The sequence below is a fragment of the Pinus tabuliformis genome, chromosome 9, assembly GCF_031772625.1.
Source record: "Pinus tabuliformis cultivar Carrire ecotype Pingquan chromosome 9, CPIR1, whole genome shotgun sequence".
NCBI classification, from domain to species: domain Eukaryota; kingdom Viridiplantae; phylum Streptophyta; class Pinopsida; order Pinales; family Pinaceae; genus Pinus; species Pinus tabuliformis.
Genome location: NC_142307.1, coordinates 1,040,885,548 through 1,040,912,344, shown reverse-complemented (window position 1 = coordinate 1,040,912,344; position 26,797 = coordinate 1,040,885,548). Strand labels below are relative to the sequence as shown.

Below are 26,797 nucleotides of genomic sequence, written 5' to 3'. Positions count from 1 at the left end.
GACATGTTCAATAACATCTTTATTGACTTACAATGAAATATGTAATAGATTTTCCAATGGAGAAAAAATATTTACTCCCCAACCTCAGTTTCTAAGCCAGATCAAGAATCGTGTGAGGTAGATATCAATTGCAATGTATGTTATTTCTTCAGCCCACATATCTTGGCATTCTGGTGTCTATTTTGACCCAATCTCCACCTCAACGAAGGACTCGAAACTGACAAATAGCGACATCACAGACTCTTCCAACCACACTTTCTGCCTAAATCTCTTTGAAAGTAAAATCGTGAAGCATGTTATGAAGTCTTCAATAAGTAGATCACATATACTCACAATAAAATCGTGAAGCATGTTATGAAGTAGATCACATATACTCACAATAAGAACTGACAACAAGCAGAAATGCTTACTAAGCTGACTAGAATCCAAGTTCTAACCAATCTTTTACGTAATATACAGGAACCTCAAAACTGATTACTTTCCATCCTGCTCCATCTATATTCTCATGCCTATATCTGTTTACATTATGATTTCTAAGACCTGCTAATAGGTTTTCAATATTGCAATACACTATTGTTATAACAACTGGCTGCAAGGCTATCTGACGTTTCAAGGCCTTGTTGATGTCATGTTCCTAAAACAGTAAGTGAGCATTGCCCAGCAATTTGAATATATTTGCTTCCACATGCAGACAATATAAAAGCTACTTATAAAAGAAGATAAAGCCTTGTGGGAAGAAATAGATTTATCAAAGACGAAAGGTAATCAAATGTCTGAGACATGTTACTAGGATTTCAATAAGTGAAACTGAATACAGTACTACCAGTAGTGACTGCAAAGCAAAACAGCCTACAAAGTTATCTCAAGGTCCAACACCTTACTGAGGTTATATTCTTACGCTATATTATTGGGTTATCTCAAGGTCCAACACCTTACTGAGGTTATATTCTTACGCTATATTATTGAGTTATCTCAAAGTCCAAGACCTTACTGAGGTTATATTCTTACGTTACATTATTGAGTTATCCCAAGGTCCAAGACCTTACTAAGGTTATATTCTTACGTTACATTATCAAACAAGCTTTGCTAACTAATTTGTATTTTATTTTATCCAATATGCAGACAAAATAGTAAACAAAACAAAACAAAACAAGAAAGACAACCTTGTCAGAAGAAATACATCTATATATAACCAAAGACGTTTGATACCATTAACACTAAAGACAAATACATGTCTGATCAGTCTTCAACTCAATCTTCAGATTGCTGCTAAAAAAAATTGAGACAGTAGAATACATCAGTCATTTCTCCGGAACAAATTCCAATAACCAAAGGTTACTGGCAGAACCCCAGACATGTTGGGACTATTTATAATAACATACAAATATTAAAATGCAGCTCCAATATTTTAGGCATTGTAAAAATTATAATCTATTCATTCTAGACAATTTTAATGGTAAGTGAAAATACTTCAGTCCTTAATCACTTCATAAACTCCGGAAAGAATGAAATTCAATTAACTTGAGTTGCTGTAGAGCATCAAACAAAGCCGCAAATGCCTGTTGCTGCAGAGAAAAAGCAAAGACAAAATGCATACAGTAAAGTTCCACAATAAAAAGATGAAATACATATAGTAGAGCTCTACAATAAAGTACCAATAAAGAGGATTTTAGATGCTGTAAAACATGTCATTGAGATTAGTAACTTTGCAATAAAATAAAATAACACGCAGTCCATAAATGTCACTCCCAAGAATAAAAGTCTCGATCTGCTTGCAGGGGCATAATTTGACACATGCAAGTAGGAATCACTCGGGATAAAATTCAACCATCATAGATAGAAGACACATGGGGAGGATGAGAATAAACTGTCATGCTCTTTTAGACTACAGTTTCATTATCCTCGACTATGCTAACCACAAATTCTTTTGTTGTTGTTAAAGACCCACATTATAAACAATGTCAACTACTAGGTCATTGCTCTGGTGAATAGACGCTACAATAGTAGTCATATGTGTGTGGGTGCACATGCACATATATATATCTATATATATATATATATATATAAAGTTATCCTGGCTAAACAAACTCATCCTTTTCCCACTCAATTCATCTTCAGATGAGTAACTTTGGAAACTTTCAGATTGAAAACTCTTAACAATGTCAACTACTAGGTCATTGCTCTGGTGAATAGACGCTACAATAGTAGTCATGTGTGTGGGTGCACATGCACATATATATATCTATATATATATATATAAAGTTATCCTGGCTAAACAAACTCATCCTTTTCCCACTCAATTCATCTTCAGATGAGTAACTTTGGAAACTTTCAGATTGAAAACTCTTAACAATATCCGTTGTATATTATTTATAATCAAACTCATATCTTCCATTTAATTATTAACATTCAATGCATCGTTCTAGCTGTGGAAAAGTAATGAAACGATGATCTAAATTTAATTATAACCATATTTTTGACATTTCACAATAAAACAGCAGGTATGTTGGTAAATTCCAGGAGGATAGATGAAGAACCCAAGATGTCACTGTGTATATTATATTGTATTAATCACATAACTGGATGTGTTGAAAATGTAGCGAGCAAGGTCTTCTGGCTTGTGCCTTAGCCAGTGAAGACCTAGAATTTTCCTCATGAGTTAGACTGGAATAGTTATTTCCAGTTTACTGGAATAATCATCAAGTTAACATGCGTAGAGTTGGAGCTTCAGTTAAGGAGAGTCTTCATCAGTTTGACTACAGAAAGAGGTGGCAGTTAGCAATTCAGTTAGAGCGAGTTAGTCTACGGTCTTGATTGAAGGAAGATTTTTGAAATTTCACAATAAAACAGCAGGTATGTTGGTAAATTCCAGGAGGATAGATGAAGAACCCAAGATGTGACTGTGTATATTATATTGTATTAAACACATAACTGGATGTGTTGAAAATGTAGCGAGCAAGGTCCTCTGGCTTGTGCCTTAGCCAGTGAAGACCTAGAATTGTCCTCATGAGTTAGACTTCAGTTAGGAATAGTTATTTCCAGTTTACTGGGATAATCATCAAGTTAGCATGCGTAGAGTTGGAGCTTCAGTTAAGGGGAGTCTTCATCAGTTTGACTACAGAACGAGGTGGCAGTTTTAGCAATTCAATTAGAGAGAGCATGAGTTAACAACTCCAGTGATTATTGGAAGGAGAGTGAGTAACACTCTCAGTAAACTCGCTATCAGAGCTCAAGTTCTAAATAAAGTTGGGCCTCCTTGCATGGATCGAAGTTCAACTATAAAGAGAGGACGAAGGCACAAGTAAACACATTGTAGCTCATGAGTTAGTGTGAGAGAGCCTTGATTGTGGAGCACAGGAATTGTGTACTAAAGAATAAGAGGCACAAGTGCGCTAGAATTTAGGAGAATTGGTTGTGCGCAGATTGTGTGCCGATGGGGTCCTAAAAAATAGGAGCTGAAGTGTGCTAGGAAATATGAGATTGGCGCAAGGAAGGAGGAGCAGAATTGAAGCAAGACAGTAGGGTTTGCAGAGAAAGTCAAGGAGGCAACAGAGGATCAATTGTGTGCGGGGGCCAATATCAAGCAGGGTCAAGGCCAGCCAAGATCAATTGTATAAGTTGATCTTTGAGAGAAGCATAACGCTTTCTCAAAAGAGAGAGATTGATTTGTAATAGATTCAACTGCTCCAAGACAATCAATAAAATAGCCAAATCAAGCAAGCAGGGTTTCCCTATTAGGTTTCCTGAGAATAGCGTGACAATTTGTGTGATGTGTTTTTATCTGTGTTTTTATTCTGTTGCATATGAATTATTAAGAAACTCTATATCTTGGTGAAAGTAAATTAGTTATAGTTTTCAGTTATTCAGCGAAGTAGTTGCAGAGTTTTCATGGAAATTTAACAGGATGTTGAGTGTTGTAACTCGAAAGGTACTTCTAGTCTTGTGTCTTGACTAGAAGGACCTTGCTCTACCCCTTTAGGAGCTTGCATGTGACATGCAGAGTGCGCAAGTGAGTTGCACGCATGTGAATGTGTTGCATATAACATGCATGAGATGTGCATGTAAAGCAAGCTAAATTTATGACTTGTCCTTGAGTTAAAATAGAGAAAGCTAAAGATAGGATAGTTAACTAAAGTCACTTATTTTCAGTTAACTTGATGAGCTAATTTTGGCCATCAATCTTAAGCTTAGGAAAGTTATAAATTGAGCTTTGATGCTAAGACACAACAATAGCACAAGATTGATAGAGGCTTCTCAGTGAGCATGTGTTGGGCTCGAGAGAGTGCAGTGAAGCTGGTGATCAGTTTCGTAATCTATATTTTCTGAGTTGGGTCATTATCCCAAGATAGGAGCCCAAGTAAGTTTTGTCATTAATTTATCAATGAAGAATTGTTGATTGGGCAGAAATTGGCTTACGTGTGTGATTTAGATCACGTAATTTTTCTTCCACAAAATATTTTGGTTAGGAGCTTAGCCTTGTATTCATTCAGTTAATAATTGTTGGGAACCAAACAATCGATCTCGAAATTACAGGTGTTGGGTTCGTGTCGAATCATCAAAGCCAATGGCTGGGATCATAAAAAATGTTGTTTGAATTGAAAAAAAAAAAAGGAAAAGAAGAAAAAAAAGAGGGCCCATTTTTTTAAAAAGAGAAAAATAGAAAAAAAGTGAGTCACTGTGGTGGTTGCCGATAGATGAACCATCAACCACTGGGGCAACCAGCAGACCAACTGACCAATCGTAGAGCAGCACTCAACAGAGGAAGGAACCAGCCTATAATACTTACTAACGCAGCACTCAATAGCGACCGACAACGGACCACAGTACAGATGGGAACAACGAATCGTTCATGGCCAATCTGGGTGTAGCAAGGCGGCACCAACGCAAAGGTGTAAAGGGCCAAACAAAATACGGTGAGCACAAACTGGAGAATACCCAATTAGGATAGATTTTGGGATGATTTCGTACAGGAAGAGACAAGAAGACTGATCTAATAATCACCCGATGAGTGATCTCAGTTAAGAATTTTATTAAATGAAGGTATTACAGACTCATATGTTGGTGTGTGTCTATGTTATTTAAGCAACAGATCAATCAGATTGCAATACACAGACACTAGAAGTGGAAAACAGCAGAGAAATACAATAAGCAAAGACGAGAACACAAGAAATTAATAAAAAGTTCACCCTATCCTCCAGGGCTACATCTCCGGTCCAGCTCTCAGTGGTGGCCTTCTTTTATTGTGTCTTGAAGTAGAGAATTACAATGAAGGAGCTCAATATGAGTCTCCTGAAACATATTGGCTTGGCAGGGTGGTTCTTGGATTCCCCAAACCACTGGAGTACACAGACTCTCTTCTCTACCAACTCTTTGACCTATCTGGTCTCGCAGATCCTCTCCGGGATGGCTTGAATCTCTCAAGCTCTCTGGTGCTCGAAGCTGCCTTTGGTCAGCTCAGCCCTCTGTCTTCTTTCTGCTTTTTGCTTCATTGACTCTTTCTCTTCTCTGTCTTCTGTCTTTGGTGTTCCTCTCTGGGTTCCCGACTCTTCTCTCTCTCTGCTTTCTGTTCTTTGTTCATGGCTTTAAAGCCATTCGAGCTCCTGGCAATTCGGTTCCTCTTCCACCTTCGTCGATTTGCCTGCTTGCAGCTGCGCTTGGAGTTCCCTGTTCCCAGCATCATCATCAGGCCCTCAGGGAGTGGCCACTTGTCCTCCTATGAACTGCGCCAGCCTGCGTCGTCAGTTCATTTCTTCGTTTACGTCGTGGAATGAGTCTTTGGCCACCATGGCGGTCAATCCGGACTTCAAATTCTTTCATATCGCGGCTTAATCCCCCATCAATTTTGTCTTCTCCATCGGGCACGATCTCAGCGGTTAGATCTGGAGCCCCCAGATCCGAAGTCGTTCGCTCGTCCTGCGCGGTTGACTAGCTCGACCGTTACCACGCAATGAGCAGTGGTTTTCTCTCTCCTCCGCTTGCCACGCGTCGGGTGCCGAGTGCAATCGCTCCTTTTCCATCAAAACTACTTACCGCCCATGGATGCCCCCAATCAATACCGCCGGTTTTGGAGAGGGTCCTGCCTTTTAGCGCTTAGCCTTTTTTCCCACAGTTTTCCGGCTCCAACGCGACCGCGTGCTCAGGGCTTCCCCATTTTGAGCATTTTCGCCCAGCGATGCGCAATTAGCGCTAAGCGCACATCAAAAACCTCCTCTGTTTCCCGATCCGGGCCTCCCAGGGGCTAAATTCGCCTCCCGCGCAGTCTCCATGGGCCTCAGTCAGAGCGCTTTGACCGAGGTCCTCGTCGTTCCACGCTGGCTGCCATTTCCACTGGTTTAGAGGTGTTTTTGATCGCTGTTGTAAATTCTTTGAAGTCTGTTCCGACCTGGTACAACCATGGCTCTGTTTATCATTCTTTATGGATCCAATTCAGATCACAGCCTTCCCACTGAAAAGCTTTTGGACCACCAAAAGTTAGTTTTCTTTCAAGCATCGACTAAGTGAGGGTACTGCTGTCTCACTTGCCCAATCTCAATCCACTTTGCACTGCTCGGCTTCGAACCTTTGAGTCCAATTCCGAGGTACTCAACATCTCCTCTGCGTATTGTCCTCACCTTCCTGTCCAAGATTGTGTCTTCCTGCAATTCGTTCAGATATTCAAGTAGCAGGTCATCAATGGAAGGCAATTGACTTTGCTCTTCAGGATCCTCAATCATTGAAGGTTCAAACAATCTCAAGCAATCTGCATTTACGACTGAGTAGATATGCATGTAAACTGGTAGATCAAGGCGAAAAGCATTTTCACCAATCTTCTCAAGTATCCTGAAAGGTCCATACTTGATAGGATTTAACTTTTTACCTTCACCTTGCATCATGTCATTGTTGATATACAACCAGACCTGGTCTCCAACTTAAAAACTATGCTCCATCCGATGCTTGTCATGCCTTGCCTTGTATCTGGCTAGGCTCTTTTCCAATTGTTCCTGTACTGCCTGGTGGATCTCCTGGATCTGTTCAATGAACCTAGTTGCCTTGTCCACATCACTGTGTCCATCAACTGTGGTATCTTTACGAAAGACAAAATCCAAAGAAGACCTTGGTATGAAACCAAAACAGGTCTCAAAAGGAGATCTCTGTGTAGAAGAGTGTTTTGCTCTGTTGTAAGCATGTTGCACATAACATAAGTGTTCATCCCAAAGCTTAGGATGTTTGTTGCAATATCCCCTGAGTAACTGGATCACTGTCTTGTTAACTACCTCTGTCTGGCCATCGGTTTGTGGATGAAAAGCTGTGCTTTTCTTCAGTTGGGTGTCCATCAGCTCCCACAAACTGGACCAAAACTTCCCCACAAATCGGATGTCTCGATCAGATACAATAGAAGTGGGTAACCCAAAATGAACCCATACATGTTCAAAGAACAGTTTTGCAATTTGTTCAGTTGTAATATGTTTATTACAAAGTATCAAAATACACATTTTGTTGAACCTATCCACAACCACATACAAATAATCATGACATTTCCTAGATTTAGGCAGTCCTCCAACAAAATCCATGGAAACACATTCCCAAGGGTGAGAAGGAACTGGTAATGGAGTGTACAAGCCTAGTTTTTTATTGCTGGGCTTGCTTTTAGCACACATAGTACACCCTCTTACATATCTAGAAACTGTTTCATTCATTTTCGGCCAATAACAAAATCTTTGCAGCTGTGCAACGGTTTTACTTACCCCAAAGTGACCTGATATCAGAGAAGTTGTGCCTCTCTAATTATCTTTACTCTCTCTATTTGTGGAATGCAGAGTTTCCCACAATGATATAAGAGTCGGTCCTTAATATGATAATCCAATTCTTCTACCTTTTTGCCCTGACTCAAAGTTGCATATACATCTTTAAAATCTATATCTTTAGCATATTGTTCAATGTAGCTTTCATGTAGTACAGAATTAGGCTCAAGTATAGTAGATGCATTTATAGTAGGTCTAGATAACATGTCTGCAACTTTGTTATGTATGCCCTTTTTATATCTGATGACCAAATGAAACCGTTGTAGAAAACCCATCCACCTATAATGTCTTGATTGCTGCAACTTAGTTTGGGAGTGTAGATATTGAAGTGGTTGATGATCAGTATGTATTACTGTCTCTTTGCCCATTAAATAATGTTTCCACTTTTTCACACTCTGAACTAATGCATACAATTCTTTATCATATGTAGGATAATTAACTACTGCAGGATTAAAAGTCTCAGAATGATAACATATGGGTTTACCGTGCTGTGTCAACACTACTCCCATGGCATAGTCACTGGCATCTGTTTGGATCTCAAATGGTCTTTGTAGAACAAGCAGTGCTAGTACAAGTGTTGTACTAATCTTTTCTTTCAAGGTGTCGAAGGCTTTCTAATGTTTGCCTCCCCACTGAAACACCTTGTTCAATCTTGTCAAAACAAGGGAGCTGCAATTGAGGAAAAATTAGAGATGAACTTCCTCCAATATTGTGTTGCTCCTAAGAAGCTTCTCACTTGGGTTTAGGCCAGTTTACAATGACTGCCACTTTAGAGAGATCTATTTTCAATTCACCACACCCTACTATATGACCCAAATAATTTAGAGATGTTTTGCCAAATTCACATTTTGAGAGTTTAACATAAAGTTTTTCTCTTTTCAAAACATCTAATGTCTGCTTAACATGCTTTAAGTGTTCTTCCCACGTTTTACTAAAAATCAGAGTGTCATCCAGATACACAATAACGAAATCATCAAGAAAAGTTCTAAGTACATCATTCATTAATCTCATGAAAGTAGCAGGGGCATTGGTCAAACCAAAAGGCATAACCAGCCACTCATACAATCCCTGCTTTGTTTTGAAAGCAGTCTTCCTTGCATCTTACTCTGCAACTCTGACCTGATGGTATCCACTATGCAAATCCAACTTGGTGAAATAAACAGCTTCCTTTAATTGATCTAAAAGATCATCTATGCGAAGAAGGGGATAACGATTTTTGATTGTTATCTTATTCAGTGCTCGGTAGTCAATGCACAGTCTCCACGAGCCATCTTTCTTTCTCACCAAAACGATTGGTGACCCACATGGTGATGTGCTAGGCCTGATAAACCCCTTCTCGAGCAACTCCTGCACCTGCCTCTTGATTTCAGCATTCTCTAAAGCAGACAACCTTTTACACCTGTGGCTGCAATGATTGTTTCATCTCCCGAGTCTGACCCCAAATCTTTCTGAATAGCTGCAGCAGTCTTCTTCTTCTTGCCCTCAGACTTCTTAGGTCTCAGCTCTGGATGCAGAATCCAACAGTGCTCATCATCATGCCCATCCTTTTTACAGTGACTACATGAAGCTTTGCCTTTTTGTGCAGTGCTAGCCTTCCTTGCTTTCCACTTTTGCTTTCTTTTCTCCTTGCTCTTGCTTGCAGTGGGTTGGGATGGTCCCCCAACTTCTGAATTTCCATTGTTTCCTCTAGCTTCTAGATGAGTAGCTTGTACAGATACCTCATCTATACTAGTGGGATTAAACATGAGGATGGTATGCCTCATGTAACTGTGTAGTTGTGTAGACCACCAATGTACTTCAAAAGAGTCTCTGGTGAGTCTAATGAGATTCCTAGAATCAATGCTCTCTTTCTAAATTCTTAAGTGTACCCTTGCACACTTTGCCCTTTCAACTGCCGAAGAGTTTGCCAACTCATCATGGCTTGTTGCATGTAGGCCAATGGATAAAACTGCTTCTTAATTGTAGAAACAAAGTCACTCCAGACAAAGATGGTCTTACCATATCTTTTCATGTCAGCTTGGGTTCTGCCTTCCCACCAAACCAAGGCAATGCCTCCTAGGCGTAGGCTTGCCAGCTGAATTTTGCTCTTGCCTAAGTTGATGTTCTGCACTCTGCAATACACATCAATTTGTCTAATCCAATTGTCCAACTTTTCAGCATTTAGCTCTCCGTCATATATAGGCAAGTCAAATTTAACATCTAGCTTAATCAAAAATGTTTTCTTATTATGCACAGGGCTATTAGGAGGTGTGAGAAAGTTTTCCTCTTTCCCTTTTCCTTTTGAGTGGTCATGGGAATGAGACTCATCTTCTTCTTTATCTTGTTTAGAACCTAATGAATCTTCATCTTTATGCTTTCTAAAGTCCCTATACATTTCTTCTACCATAGACTTTATAGCTAGGAAACTCTCTATGAATTGAGGGTTTGGCCCCACAGAACCTTCCTCTGACATTGTCTTCCAAGAACAGACTCTCCCAATTTCAGGATTAGTTTCGACCAACTCTCCTTCTCCTAATTCGAGCTTTGATCTAGTGAGAATTCAACAGCTAAACCAACATAAGCTTGTCTAACCTTACAGCCTAAAGCTCTGATACCACTTGATCTGATAATCACCCTATGATTGATCTCAGTTAAGAATTTTATTAAATGAAGGTATTACAGACTCATATGTTGGTGTGTGTCTAAGTTATTTAAGCAACGGATCGATCAGATTGCAATAAACAGACACTAGAAGTGGAAAACAGCAGAGAAATACAGTAAGCAAAGACAAGAACACAAGAAATTAATAAGGAGTTCACCCTATCCTCCAGGGCTACATCTCCGGTCCAGCGCTCAGTGGTGGCCTTCTTTTATTGTGTCTTGAATCAAAGAATTACAATGAAGGAGCTCAATATGAATCTCCTGAAACAGATTGGCTTGGCAAGGTGGTTCTTGGATTCCCGAAACCACTGGAGTACACAGACTCTCTTCTCTACCAGCTCTTTGACCTCTCTGGTCTAACAAATCCTCTCTGGGATAGCTTGAATCTCTCAAGCTCTCTGGTGCTCGACGCTGCCTTTGGTCAGCGCAGCCCTCTGTCTTCTTTCTGCTTTTTGCTTCACTGATTCTTTCTCTTCTCTGTCTTCTGTCTTCGATGTTCCTCTCTGGGTTCCCAACTCTTCTCTCTCTCCGCTTTCTGTTCTCTGTTCATGGCTTTAAAGCCATTCGAGCTCCTGGCGATTCGGTTCCTCTTCCACCTTCATCGATTTGCCTGCTTGCAGCTGCTCTTGGAGTTCCATGTTCCCAACGTCATCATCAGGTCCTCAGCAAGTGGCCACTTGTCCTCCTGCGAACTGCACCAGCCTGCGTCATCGGTTCATTTCTTCGTTTATGTCGTGGAATGAGTCTTTTGCCACCATGGCGGTCAATCCGGACTTCAAATTCTTTCATATTGCGGCTTAATCCCCCATCAATTCAGTCTTCTCCATCGGGCGCAATCTCAGCCATTAGATCTAGAGCCCCCAAATCTGACGTCATTCGCTCGTCCCACGTGGTTGACTAGCTCGACCGTTAGCGCGCGATGAGCGGCGATTTTCTCTCTCCTCCGCTTGCCACACGTCAAGCGCTGAGTGGAATCGCTCCTTTTCCATCAAAGCTGCTTACCGCCCATGGATGCCCCTGATCAATACCGCCGGTTTTGGAGCGGGTCCCGCCTTTTAGCGCTTAGCCTTTTTTCCCAGGGTTTTCTGGCTCCCACGTGACCGAGTGCTCGGGGCTTCCCCATTTTGAGGGTTGTCGCCCAGCGTAATCGCGCATCAAAAACCTCCTCTGTTTCCCGATCCAGGTTTCCCAGGGGCTAAATTTGCCTTCCAAGCAGTCTCCATGGGCCTCGGTCAACGTGCTTTGACCGAGGTCCTCGTTGTTCCACGCTAGCTACCATTGCCACTGGCTTAGAGGTTTTTTTGATCGTTGTTGTAAATTCTTTGAAGTCTGTCCTGACCTGGTACAACCATGGCTCTGTTTATCATTCTTTATGGACCCAATTCGGATCAAAGACATTCCAACACTGGAGGCCAACATGATGGTAAGGATGATAAGGAATATTTTGCTCTTGCTATAAAAGGCAAAAGTAAAGTAAAGCGAGATCTACTTCCATGCAGGACATAAGTAGAGTGAAGTGCTTTGTGTGTATAAAGAACAAAGTTCATTCTTCAAGTTAAATACTCCAGAAGACTTGGAATATGTAGATCTCCATTGAAGATGAAGAATATATATTAAAATGTATGAATGAGAATGATGCCACAAACGAGATTGAGGCACTGCTTATATACCATAAGCAGGTACCTCTTCATGGAAGTCATGTCCCATTTAGAGATGCCTCTTCAGAACTAATTATTAATAAGCTAATCATTTTTACAATTATCATCATTATTTATATTTATATTATTTGTATATATATTTTATTCATAACATTGCCTACCTCCTCAAAACAATTTGTCCTCAAAGTTTGTTGATGAAAAGGCTTGATCTCGTTTTCAGTTTCGAATGTCTTCTTGTCTCGGAACTGTCATCTTTGTTGATACAAGTTGGTATGATGTTCTGAGTGATAAACAAAATCGTCGGACCGAGAATGGATCTATCCATCCTACATTAATCTTCTGTGGAATCTTCTGAACACTAGAAATTTGTAATGAATTGTTATCATAGGACTAGATTCTGCAAACTTCAATATTCCTTGGAACATAAGTTGGTTGTTTATGTTCTGGGTGACACTGGTACGTGTATTGATTGAAAAGTTTGCTTTTGCGATTCGGATGTTGATAAGGAGTTCTATTGTTTTGACTTCCCCTTATCATGTGTGTGTCAATTTCCTGATTTACTTCAGTTGTTGAATTGGTTACAAAACCTTCACTTGGAATTTCCATCCTCTGAACTCCAACATCTAAATATGTTTTTCCTTCAATTGGTTTGTCATTTTCTTGAGTTGTGATCTTGACTGAATCAGTATTCATTCCTCTTTCTTCAACCTAGACTGAAGATTTCAACACTTCTTTCATGATAACTTCTTCTAATTTGTTTTTCAAAGATTTCTTATCATCCTTAAGTTTCTTAATTTGAGTGAGTAGACTTTGATTATGGTTTCTGAGACGTAAGAGTTCCTCATTTTTTGAGTCAACTTTATTTTGGTATTCAAGCTTGTCATATTTTAAACACTTGATTTGTTCTAATAACCTTTGATTTAGGTCTTTTAAGAACACTTTTTCTTCTCCCTTCTCTAATAGAATCTCGTTGAATTTCTTCTCGACACATTCATTTTCTTCTTCTATTTTTTGCTTTCTTTCCTTGGACTTCCTGAGCTTCGCAAGTAATTTTTGGCTATGGTCCCTTAGATGCAAAATTTCCTCGTCTTTTTCTATTAATTTTTGTTCTAGTTTTGCAATTTTTTCCTCTCGTTTTGTCAATTGCATCAGTACATCATCTTGACATTCTTCGGCTTATATATTTTTCCACATGTTGGACAACATAATTCGTAATTTTTATGAATCCATGGATATTCAATGTATGTTATACAAAACGAATATTTAGTCCAAAATAATGATTGTTGTGTGGGACTCATCTTACGTTATTTTCTTGAATTCCTTTATCAAATCACTTTTATAATTATTATTATTTTTTAATTAAATACCCTTTCTCCTTTAGTGATTTGCACAAGGGCTTTATATATTTTTTATTTTTATATTTAATAAACTTTTACTTAATATTGAAATTTTCTCAATAGCTACTTCTTTTTGCGCTCCGCTTTTTTAATTAATTACTCAGCTCTTTTTATTTTTATTTTTTATTTTCTCAAACCTAAACTTTAATTTCACACTCCCCACACCTCTTTTCCTTCTTCCACCTCTTATTATAAATCTTTATTCACTTTTCTTCTCTCTTGATAATACTCTTTTGAACCTTTTAATAAAATTTTCTTTAATATACTTTAAAAATACCCTTAATATGTATATTTAAATAAATAAAAGGTACCTTTATAATCAATTGGAATTCTCCAAATTCCCATTTCCCTTTATATGTATAACACCCTAGAATTTCTTTTATGAAAAGAAAAACAATATTAGAGTTTCGAATCTTTTTAGAAGCAATGTGAATTTAGCGAGAGTTGTTGTTTTTTAAAACCAATGGTTTATGATGAAGCGTCGTGACTTTCTCCTAACTACTTGTTCATATGGAACCCCACGATGCTCACTCTCAATTACACTGTAATTAACTTTATGCTTCGCCAGTTATGAAACCCTTCTATAGTTTACGGATGGCACTTTCGGTGGACTTGTTGGTGGATCGAGCAGGTGTTGGTTGTTTGTGTGGACAACAACAATCATACAATTGAGGCGACAGTGGTCACGGCGTGTACGAGCAGGTGGTGGGTGTAGCGGCGACAGTGGCGGTGTGTGCAGCGGTTTTGTTTTCGGCTTGTTGCGGCGGCTCGAATGTCGGTTTGTCGCGGCAGCTCGGGACAAAGTTGCATCATCTGCTTTTAAGCACGTTGACCTGCAGCAATTTTGTTGTGGTCTATTAGGTGGCAGTTGATGGTTGGCATCCCTTCGTATTCTTTAATTTTTTATATATATATATATATATATATATATATATATATATATATATTAGTTTTTTATTATGTTTGTTTTTTTCTTTAATTTTCTTTTTTCTATATAGTTTCTTTTTTTAATTTATTTTTTTTAATCTTTATTTTTTTCTTATCCTTTTTTTCATTTTTTTTTAATATATAATCTTTTTATGTGTAATGTTTTTTCTTCTTCTTTTATATTATTATTATTTTAATGGCTAAAGGCCTGATGGCAAGATGGAGAGCCTCCAAAAATTTGTGTAGTGAAACACTTGAATTGTAATAGCAAAGAAGTTTACGAAGAGTTGATGGCCAAACGCCGTTAGAGATTGGCTCCATGCAACGGATGAGCGGCCAGAGAATCGAACAGCTCTGATACCAAATGGAACGAACAAAGTGCGTTTTTCAAGTTAAATACTCCAGAAGACTTGGAATATGTAGATCTCCATTGAAGATATAAGAATGTATATTAAAATGTATGAATGAGAATGATGTCACAAACACGAGTGAGGCACTGCTTATATACCCTAGGTAGCTGCCTCTTCATAGAAGGTCATGTCCCATTTAAACATGCCTCTTCAATGCTAATTATTAATAAACTAATCATTATTAAAATTATCATCATTATTTATATTTATATTATTTTTATATATTTTTTATTTATAACAGTGTGTCACAACACTCGTCATTATGCGAGCCAGTGTCCATACAATGAGGAGGAAGATCAAGTGGTTGCATCAGCACCAACTAAGATTGATGACTTTAAAAAGAAATTTGAAAAGGAATTTTATCTAGTTGCCTATGTTTCGGACTGTAGTACTAATGTGTATGAGGACAATGGGTTATGGCTAGTGGACAATAGAGCGTCCAGTTACATGACAAGGATGAGTCAGTATTCCGTAGTGTTTCAGAGACAGGCTCAAACTGCAGTGTGTTTAGTGTGACAAGTACTATGCATGCAGTGAAGTGTCAGATTCCAACTAGAGTCAAGAGGACTTTTGGAGGTGAAAGGGATGTTTGTTCCAAGGTTGATGGTACACATGCTCTGGGTATCAACCTTGGAGTATGTTGGATATAGAGTTTTGTTCCAGGATGGACAGTGGCTTCTATATTCAGAGGGAGCAACCTTGGATGCAACTAGAGTGCTTGGCATCAGACAAGGGCAGACAAACAGGTTGCTAGGACAGCTTATGGGTATATTCGAGGGGATCGTGGATACAAGATCAGTGTCAGTTGCTAAGAGGGAGCAGGTGGCAAGGAAGAGTGATTCTTCTGGTACTGCCAGGAGCATCAACTAGTATGATATGACATTGTTAGACGCTCAGGAGTAGAATCCTAGGAGCATGATTGGAAGGAACAAGGTCTTCAGATCAGATTCTGAAGCAGGTAGCAAGGAAGTCTTCTAGTTCAGAGGGAGCAGCTATAGTAGCAGACACAGTTGCATCATATCTAACCAAGATCACTCAGATTAGAGATGACTTGGCAGTAGTGGGGAAAATTATTGATATTGAAGAGTAGGTCAGATCATCCATGAGTGGCTTTCCTACGAAATGGGATGTCTTTGTTGATGGGATTGTTGCACGGGAGAATCTACCCCATTGGAATAAATTGTGGGCTGATTTCGTACAGGTAGAAACAAGAAGACGTTCCAAACCTGCAGGCCAACATGATGGTAAGGATGATGAGGAGATTTTTCCTCTTGTTATAAAGGGCAAAGGTAAAGTAAAGGGAAGTGGGGGATCTGCTTCCATGAAGGACATGAGCAAAGTGAAGTGCTTTGTGTGTCACAGGACTGGTCACTATGCGAGCCAGACTCCATACAATAAGGAGGAGGATCAGGTGGTTGCATCAACATCAACTGCGATTGATGACTTTACAAAGAAATTTGAAAAAGATTTTTCTCTAGTTGCCTGTGTTTCGGATTGTAGAACTATTGTGTATGAGGACAGTGGATTATGGCTAGTGGACAATAGAGCATCCAATCACATGACAGGGATGAGGTCAGTGTTCCGCGGTATTTCAGAGACAGGCTCAGACTGCAATGTGTTCAATGCGACAAGTACCATGCATGCAGTGAAGGGGGTTGGAAGTGTCAGATTTCAACTAGAATCAAGAAGAATTTTTGGCGGTGAAAGGGATGTACACGTGCTCTCAGTATCAACCTTAGAGGATGTTGGATATAGAGTTTTGTTCTAAGATGGACAAGTGCTTCTATATTTAGAGGGAGCGACCTTGGATGCAACAATAGTGCTTGGCATCAAACAAGGGGCAATCATATAGGTTGTTAGGACAACCTGTGGGTATATCTGAGGGGATCTTGCATACAGAATCGGTGTCAATTGCTAAGAGGGAGCAAGTGGCAAGGAAGAATGATTCTTCAGGTACTGCCAGGAGCCTCACCTAGTATGATATGACATTATTAGACGCTCGGGAGCAGGATCCTAGGAGCATGATTGGAAGGAACAAGGTCGTCAGATCATATTCCAAAGCAGGTAGCAAGGAAGTCTTCTAGCTCAGAGGGAGCAACTATAGTAACAGATAACGTGGTGGTGTTAGAGACAAAACCAAGTGGAGGAGGTTCTTCCAGAAGTACCTCCCTCACTAAGAGGGAGTGTTGAGTTTTATAGCTCGGAAGGTCTTAGCGATATTAATGTTTAACTTGTTGTAACTGATAATAAGACAACAGATAAGATTCTGAATGTAATATGTTTATATATTTATTGATGAAAATTGAATGATATTTTACAAGGTTGAGGCAGTGCTCCTTAAATAGGAGTTGACTGGCCATGCCTGATCAGAGAGACATGTCCCTTGGGGACTGATGTCTCTTCATTTAACTAATTATTTGCTAATTAATTGATTATAATTAATGACTTATTTATTTAAATAACATTTTAATATTTTATTTCATTGTTATGATTTTAAGTTCATAACATTGCCTTTCCCTTAAGATGCTTTGTCCTCAAAGCATAGGTAGGTTGGGTGTTGATGCACGAAACGTTCTGATTCCCAAGATGAATCTTCCTCTGGTAAGCTCTTCCATTTGATGAGGTATTCCTTTATTGTCTTAGATCGTAAAACCTTTTCTCAGGTAGCTAGTATACCTTCAGGTTGAAGGACTATTCTTCCTTCTTCATCGGTCTCTGGTATTTCTGTTTGTGTTGTTTGATTTTGCCCTAATGCTTTTTTGAGACTTGATACGTGAAAGGTATTATGGTTTATCCGGTAACTTTAACCCATAAGCTACACTACTTATCTTTTTAATTATCTGATAGGGTCCATAATATTTAGGTGACAATTTATTCTTCCCTTGTTGTTTTAGTGATAATTGCTTACAAGGTTGGAGTCTAACAAAGGCCCAATCTCCCTCCTCAAACTCTCTTTCAGAACAGTGTTGGTCGTCTTGTTGTTTCATTCTATTACGTGCCATGGTTAGATTTTCTTTTAGTAAGTTGATGATTCTTTGACTTTCTCCTAAGTGGTCTTTAACTGTTGGTACCCTAGAATCAAGGAGTGCAAAGTCCTTCCACCTAGGTGGCTCGTAACCATATAAGGCTTGGAAGGGTGTCATCTTAACTGACGTGTTGTATGTGGTATTATACCACCATTCGGCCAGGTGAAGTCACTGTGTCCATCTGTTTTGTTTATCTGTAACGAAACAATGAAACAACGAAGATATGTTTCCTAGCATTTATTAACGATTTCGGTTTTGCCCATCTGTTTGAGGGTGATAGGCCGAACTCATATTAAGGGATATTCCTGCTTGATGGCAGAAATCCTTCCAAAATTTCCCTTTAAACCTTACATCTTTATCGTTGACTATGACCTTAGGAAACCCGTGTAGTTTGTAAATGTTTTTACAAAACACATGAGCGATTTGTTTGGTTGTGTCAGACTTTTTAATAGCCATAAAGTGGGCATATTTAGTGAGCCTATTGACTACTACAAATATTTTATCCTTTCCATCAGATGCAGGTAGACCTTCAATTAAATCCATCGAAATTTCCTCCCACTTCTGATTTGGAATGTGTAGTGGATGTAGCAATCCTGGAGTTGGAACATTTTCGCTCTTGTTTCTTTGACAAATATCACATTCTGCAACATATTTCTGAATTTCCTTGCTCATACCCTTCCAGTAGAATGACTGTCAGACGTTGTAGTAACTCTTGTAGAATTTGACATGTCCGGCTATTGGTGAATTGTGAGACTCCTTTAGTATTTTCACCTTAAATTTGGATGCGGGTGTTAGGTAAATTCTCCCCTTGTACCATAAGATGTCATTTTTCCACTCGAAGTTGGTATATTGACTGATATTGTTAATCATGGAGTCACAATCCTTATCCTTGGCATATTTGGCTTGTATTTCGTCCAACCATTCTGGAACGACTATCATGGCGGCACATGTTGTGTGATCATCATCTTTACGTGAGAGTGCATCAACTACGACATTCTCCTTTCCCTTCTTGTGTAATATTTCTAAATCGAAAGCTGACAACTTCTCCATCCACTTCTGTTGTTCTGTTGATAATGTCTTTTGCTGAAGTAAGAATTGAAGACTATTGTGGTCGGTTTGGATTGAAAATTTACTCCAAGCAAATACTAGCGCCATTTCGTCAAAGCGTGTATGATGGCGAGCATCTCCTTCGTATGTTGATTTTAAGCCTTCTTGTTTATCAAGTTTCCTGCTCTCAAATGCTATAGGGTGGTGGTCCTGCATCAATACAGCTCCAATTCCAAACCCAGAAGCATCACATTTGACTACGAACAGTTTGGAGAAGTCAGAAGTTGCTAGTACTATTGTGGTTGACATCACTTCCTTTAATTTCTCAAAATACTTGCCTGCTTGGTCATCCCATCTAAAAGCATTTTTTTTAACAAATTCGTCAGGGGTGCTGTCAGATATGCGTAGTTTTTTATAAATCTTCTGTAATACCTTGTTAAACCCAAAAATCCCCTTAACTTAGATATGTTCTTGGGTTTCGGCCACTCTTTGATTGCCTTGATTTTGTTGGGATCCACTTGGACTCCTTCCCTTGATATCACATGACCTAGGTATTCAACTTCCTTCTGCACAAACGCACATTTTGATAGCTTGGCGTAAAACTGGTTCTTTTCCAAAACAGACAATACTTCTTCTAGATGTTTGAGATGTTCTTCCCACATCTTATTGTAGACTAAAATATCATCGAAGAATACAAACTTCCCAAGGTAAGGGTGAAAGAGCTCATTCATGGTTGCTTGGAAGGTGGCTGGTGCATTTGTTAATCCAAATGGCATGACCTTGAACTCGTAATGCCCTTCATGAGTCTTGAATGTTGTCTTTTCGATGTCTTCTAACCTTACTCGTATTTGGTAATAACCTGATCTTAGATCTAACTTGGAAAAATATTTTGCATCATGTAATTCATCTAACATTTCATCAATGAACGGAATCGGAAACTTATGCATAATAGTGATTTTATTTAAGCCTTTGTAATCTATACATAATCGGAAAGATATGTCCTTCTTTCTGACCAATACTACGAGTGTAGCGTATGGACTTCTACTCTTCATAATGATTCCATGCTTCAGCAGGTCTTGAATTAAGTGTTCTATTTCTATCTTGTGGTGATGGGGATAATGGTATGGCTTGACATTAATTGGAGTTGAGTCGGTTTTGACTTCAATAATGTTCAATTTGCCTTTCCGAAGGTAACTTCATTGGTAGATCTTGGAAAACCCTCTCGTATCTCTGGATCAAGGATGAAATCTCTAATGTTTGATGAGTCCCTTCTATCGATAATAATTCCAAGTGCCAACATTGTGCAACAAACGTTGGTGCCCCCTTGCGAATAAGCTTCTTCATCTGTTGAGCGGAGATGATTTGTGTTGGTGGTGCCTGAAACCCGAACAACTGATATTTCCGTCCATCCCATTTGAATCTAATGAATTGTTTTATGTGATTTGTTGAATAAGTGCCTACTGTTCTTACCATTGTACACCTAAAACAACATCTACTCCTCCTAGGGTAACCGTATAAAAACTGGACTCCATTGTATAGTCGCTTAATTGCAACTTAACTTTATGGCACTTGCCAACTCCATCTATTTTCTTTCCATCTACTACCATAACTTTTAAGTCTGCTACCAGGTAAGCAAAGATGTTCTATCTTTTTGCAACATTGACATCTACAAAGTTGTGCGTACTTCTTGAGTCCACCATCACAATAACACTTTGCTTCTTGATGTAACCTTTAAGCTTCAGTGTCTGTGGTTGAGTTATCTCTGTGATGGCTGCTATGGAAATTCGTGGCATATCGTCTTCTGATTCTGGACTAGGGTTTGCATTTTCTTCATTTTCCTCTTCATCAGAGCTGTCTTCTAAGGATTCCTCTTCTTGTTTAGCTTCACAGTTGCACAATTTTTTTGTTGCGCATTTGTGTCCTGGATGATACTTGTCTCTGCACTTCCAACATTTGCCATCCTTTTTTCTTTTGACATGAAATTTTTGTTTTACTTCACTTCATAATGTTGGTGGAACGTACTTACTAGTATTTTCTGACGAGGTTTTACATGCCTTTCCCTTGAAATAGTTGTTAGTCCTGTTGTTACTGACATATGGTGGTTTGTATAGTTTATATTTTCGCTCGATAATTATGGCTGCATGTCTAGCCTCCTCAATAGTTTTAGGTTTATGCAATTTTAATTCTTCGCGAATGTAATCTTTAAGGCCACAACGGTACATTTTTAGCAACTCCTCATCTGAAAACCCTCTCTGCCTTACTGCTAATACTTCCCATTCGTGAGTGTATTCACTCACTGATCCCTTTTGCTTCAAGTGAACAAATCTCTCGTAGACATCATCATGCTCCTCATCATGAAACCTTTTTAACAGAGCGTTTTTAAGGTTTTGCCAATTGAATGTGCAACCCGTGCATTTAAACAACCACCAAAAAAACCAATTGTACGCTTCTGCTTCTAAGTAATTGGATGCAATCATGACTTTTTCTTGTTCGCCGAGCGGAGGGTTTGCTAAAAAAATTGCATCCATCTTATTTACCCATACGACAGCGCCTTTAAAATTCTTACCATCATACTTCGGTAATTCATTTTTTATTTTAAGATGGTTCTTTCCAAAAGAATGAGTATAATATTGGATTCCTTCGAAGTGAATTTGGGGTATTTATTGCTTCTCACACCTCATGAAGTCCTGCTCTAGAGAACTCTCCCCTTCTGGAGTCAAGGGACTCCGTGTAGCTGAAGGTGGATCGGTCTCTCCAAAGCGTCGGCTCATCAAGTTTTTTAAGAAAGAGATATCGTTGGCCATCTAGTCCTGCTTACTGACTTCTCAATGTTATCCATGCGTTTATTTAGCTTGTTGATGTCCTCTTGGATCTTTTTCATAACATCAATTTTGTCGCTCGTCATTTTGTTTCGAATTTTTTTGAAGACCCAATTTTTTTATTTTGTTAGGTATTTTTAATAATAATAATATTTTTTTAAATTAATTAATTAATTAAATTAAAGTTATTTATTTAATTAATTAATTAAATTAAAGTTACGTATATATATAGTTTTTATAGTACACTTGGCTTGCGCGGAACCGGGTGATATTCGAGGAACAGGCTGTGAATTCGCCTCAGACTGAAACAAAAATCCTCGCCGCATACCATGAATTACCTGACCCTCCCCCCACACGATCCAAGACGATCCGAGAGATGCCTGCCATTGATAGATCGACCCCATGGGCGTTCTTCGATGGGGCAGCAAATCAAACGGGGTGTGGAGGTGGTTTTATTCTACATATAAACGAACATCACAGATTCCTGGTAAAAATGGGATTCGGCACAAATCTGAATATATTCGTGGATTCTATGGTGGTTGTGAACTGGATCAATAATGACTCCACATGTCATTCACACACTCTCAGCAATTTATTATATGATGCACACACTCTCAAAGCTGCTTTTAATTATTTCTCCTGTTTACACATTTACAGAGAGCATAACTGCGAGGCTGACAAACTATCCAAAGAGGCCTCGGTACTTCCCCGAGGCGAATGGCTAATTGTGGAGCAGCAGGGGACTGAAGAACACAGGTTTTATCATAGACCATATATCGATCACAGAGACAAGCGGGACAATAGTCCCGATAGACAATAGTAGCAAAGCATTTTTGTCATGAAGAACTGTACATTAAAATGGACGATATTTAGTATGCAAATGGATCCTATGCGATCACGAACAGGCTAAAACAGTCAGACACATAGATGTATTTTCTTTTTTTGCAAACATGATCTGATCAACACCCTGCGAGGTGAATTTTGAATGAACATCACAGCAATGCCAAGGGCATCTACTTATGTAATTTTCTAAACTTTTAATGAAAATTATTGATTTTTCCAGTGGAAAAAAAGTATATATATAGTTTTTATATGATTAATATATACGTATGTTATATCATACCATACATACCCTTTTAATTAATTCACCGTTGACTGAATGGTCACGTTAATTCACCCAACGGTTGACCCTCCGTGTGGATATCACCACGACGGCAGCCCAACTCGACCCAGTTATCGATGGCAGTCGCAGGTCAAACCACCACGACTGCAGCAAATTCAACACCCTTAATTTGACACCCTTGCAACGTTAATTAACTGCAGCAAATGTTTTTCCACGGCAGCGGAAACCGACAGCGAATCTCGGGGCCCCGCTTACCAGCAGAATCCAAGCCACGCCCACCGTGGCCTTCCTTCGTTCACCTGGAACCTGCAGTCACAACCTGTTCAGTCCACAATAGTGACACAACCGAACAGGCAGGAAATGGGAGGCCAGTAGGGCCTGACGGCCAGCAAGCTATCTTGGGTGTCACCAGACGGAGTCTGGCTTTGATACCACTGTTAGCAATATTAATGTTTAATTTGTTGTAGCTGATAATAAGACATCAGGTAAGATTCTGAATGTAATATGTTTATAAATTTATTGATAAAAATTGAATGATGTTTTACAAGGCTGAGGCGGTGCTCCTTAAATAGGAGTTGACTGGCCATGCTTGATCAAAGAGACATGTCCCTTGGGGACTGATGTCTCTTCATTTAACTAATTATGTGCTAATTAATTGATAATAATTAATGATTTATTTATTTAAATAACATTTTAATATTTTATTTAATCGTTATGATTTTAAGTTCATAACAGAAGGTACCTCTAATCTTGTGCCTTGACTAGAAGGAGCTTGAATGCGATATGTAGAGCGCGCAAGTGAATTGCACACATGCGAATGTGCTGCATGTAACATGCGTGAGATGTGTATGTAAAGCAAGCTAAATTTATGACTTGTACTTGAGTTAAAGTAGAGGAAGCAAAAGATAGGAAAGTTAACTAAAGTAAAGTCACACATCTTCAATTAACTTGACGAACTAATTTTGGTCATCAATCTTAGGATAGAAAAGTTATAAATTGAGCCTGAGTGTTGAGGCTAAGACACAATAGTGTCACATGATTGAAAGAGGCTTCTTAGTGAGTGTGTGTTGGGCCCAAGAGAGTGCAGTGAGGCTACTGATCAATTTTGTATTTTGTATTTTCTTGCTTGGGCCATTATCCCAAGACAAGAGCCCAAGTGCGTTTGATTAACTTATTAATGAAGAATTGTTCATTGGGCAGAAATTTGTTTGTGTATGTGATTTAGATAGAGTAATTTTGCTTACACTAAATATTTTGGTTAGGCACTTAAACGTGTATTCATTTAGTTAATAATTGTTGGAACCAAATACCAGAGATTGGGTTCGATAAATTGTAACACTGACAATGTTTTAAGACCTGGTTGAATTGACTCCGAAACGGCCGAGTCAATCCGGGTTGGTGGGTGATCGGGTCGAAACGGCGGGTGATTCGGACCATCCGGCCGGGTTGTTACCGAGCCCGCCGAGTTGGATACCGACTCAATAACAACCCGACCAGCTCGACCGAGTCCAAGCCAACTCGGCTGGCTTGGTAAAAGCGGCCAGATTGCGTCATTTTTTTTTAAGTTGAGCTTTTGGGGACCCCAAAGCCCATTCTAATGTGCCTTTGGGTTCTTTGAGGTCCACTTCCCTCTCCTAAACCCTATAAAACCTACCCAACCCCTCTCATTTCCTCGTAGCCATCTCATTGCATTTGAGTGAGAGTTTGTGAGGAGTTGTGGAGTTTGTTTTTGGAGCAGTGAGGAGTCTTGGGCAAGCATTGTAGCAGGAGTGAAGAGCTTCTTGGGCGGCCATTAGAGCAGCATTGAGGAGTTGGTTTGCTGGAGCAACTTTGAAAGGCAGTTTGTGCCTAGAGGTATCTTTTTTCCACTTCTAAAAATTTGTTTTTGCTTATTTATTTTTTTGTGCAAATCTGGAAATTGAAAAGAGTGTTTTTTGTGAAAGAAATGAACATTGAAGCAATGCTATTTTTTTGTTTTCATTTTCAAAGTTTTTCCTTTCATTTCCAAGTGAAAAAATGGCACCTAGAGTGAAAGATGTTGCTTGGGCATATGTTGAAATGGTTGATAGTCCAATGCATTGCAAATTTTGCCATAGAAATACTAATGATGGTCTTGGGGGAATTAATAGGCTAAAACAACACTTGACAGGGATTAGAGGTCAAATTACTCGCTGTGAATCACCAGATATTGAGGAGATTACGAAGGAGTTGTTAAATAGCTTTGAGAAGTTTAAAGAAGAAAAGGCTAGGGAAAAATAAATAGAGGTTGAAATTGGAGGAAGAGGAGTATACAAAAAATGATGGCTACCAACCCCCATTTTGATTTTGGGGATTCTTCTTCTATCCCTTGTACTGATGCATCCAACCCCTTCTGATATTGTCCTCCCTCTTTGGAGTCTATTCAAGAAAAGGGTAAGGGTAAAATGAAAAAGAAGGGTGATATGAATATCAAAAGTTATTTCACTGTCACACCCTCCTCTCCATCAAATGCACATGGTCCTGAAGCTAGTAGAACTTTGCAGCCCACTTTAGATGACCATTGGAAGAAAGAATTGAGGGAGACTGCTTGTGATTACATATGTAGATGGTGGTATGATGCTGATATCCCCTTCAATGCTTCTTGTTCACCATAGTATGAGCCTATGTTTGATGCCATATTTGTTGCTGGAAAAGGCTTCAAAGGCCCTTCTATGCATGAGATAAGGGGGTATCGTTTGCAGAGAAAAATTTCCTCCATTAATGAGTATTTGAAAGATTTAAAGAACTCATGGGCAAGAACAGGATGTACCATCATGTCAGATGGATGGACTAATCAAAGGAACTATATCATCATAAACTTTCTTATCTTCTGCGCATAGGGAACCATGTTTCTAAAATCAGTTGATGCATCAGATAGGGTGAAAGATGGACAATTGTTTTTTCAGCTATTGGATAAGGTTGTTGAGGAGGTGGGGATGGCTAATGTTGTTCAAGTCATCACAAATAATGCCTCCAGCTATGTTCTTGCTGGTAAACTGTTAGAGGAAAAACACAAAACCATATTTTGGACCCCATGTGCTGCACATTGCATAGACCTCATGCTTGAGGATATTGGCAAATTAGATTGGGTCAAAAACACTGTAGATCATGCCAAAAACATAACAAAATTTATCTACAATCATTCATGGATTTTGAGTCTTATGAGGAGACACATAGGGGGCAGGTATATTATTATGCCTGCCATCACTAGATTTGCTACTCATTTTTTGACATTGCAATCTATGCTTTCACAACATAGAAACTTGCAAAAGATATTTTCCAGTGATGAATGGAATCAAAGTCAGTGGTCTCTCAAATAGGAAGGAAAAGAATTGAAAAAGAAAGTTAATGAAGAAATATTTTGGAGAAAGGCAACAGAGATTGTGAAGGTTGTTGAGCCACTGGTTAAGGTGTTGCAGTTGGTGGATGGGGAAAGATTGGCTATGGGTTTCATTTATGAGGCTATGGATTAAGCAAAGGAGCAAATAAAGAGGGCATACAAGGATAAAGTGGCTAAGTATGGACCCATTTGGGCAATCATTGATGAAAGATGGAACAATCAACCCCATCGCCCTATACATGCAGCTCGGTATTTTTTGAACCCATGATATCATTATAAAGCTCTGGCGGCAGGAGCTTTCAGTGGGGAGGTTAGGGATGCATTGATTCACTGCATTGATCGTGTGATCCCATTGGAGTGTGATCAGCTGGAGATACACCCACAGGTCATAACCTTCAACAAAGCCATAGGTACCTTTGGGAAGAACCTAGCAAAGATTGCAAGGGAAGCAGATGGGCCAGGTAAACAAAAATTTCCATTTTCAAATTCTTAATACTTATTTTATTAAATCGTTTATAATTTGAAAGTTGGATATAATTTGTAATTTTGTTGAGCTAACTCATTACACTCCTATGTTTTTTGCAGCACAATGGTGGGAGGCTTTTGGTAGC

The 26,797-nt window shown here is 39.1% G+C and overlaps 2 protein-coding genes across 2 annotated transcripts in view; both read right to left on the bottom strand.

The window, feature by feature from the left end:
* Nucleotides 1-1,164: 1,164 nt before the first annotated feature.
* LOC149152250 (reactive oxygen species modulator-like protein) overlaps nucleotides 1,165-26,797 on the bottom strand; it is a 183,366-nt gene continuing 157,733 nt past the window's right edge. Inside the window, exon 4 of the mRNA XM_089440977.1 lies at nucleotides 1,165-1,565. The gene's annotated coding sequence lies outside the window, so the exon portion shown is untranslated. The remainder of the gene's footprint in view (nucleotides 1,566-26,797) is intronic.
* On the bottom strand, nucleotides 20,887-21,414 carry LOC149152251 (uncharacterized). The gene has a single exon (XM_089443431.1). The coding sequence runs from the start codon at nucleotides 21,412-21,414 to the stop codon at nucleotides 20,887-20,889; it is 528 nt and encodes a 175-aa protein (XP_089299557.1).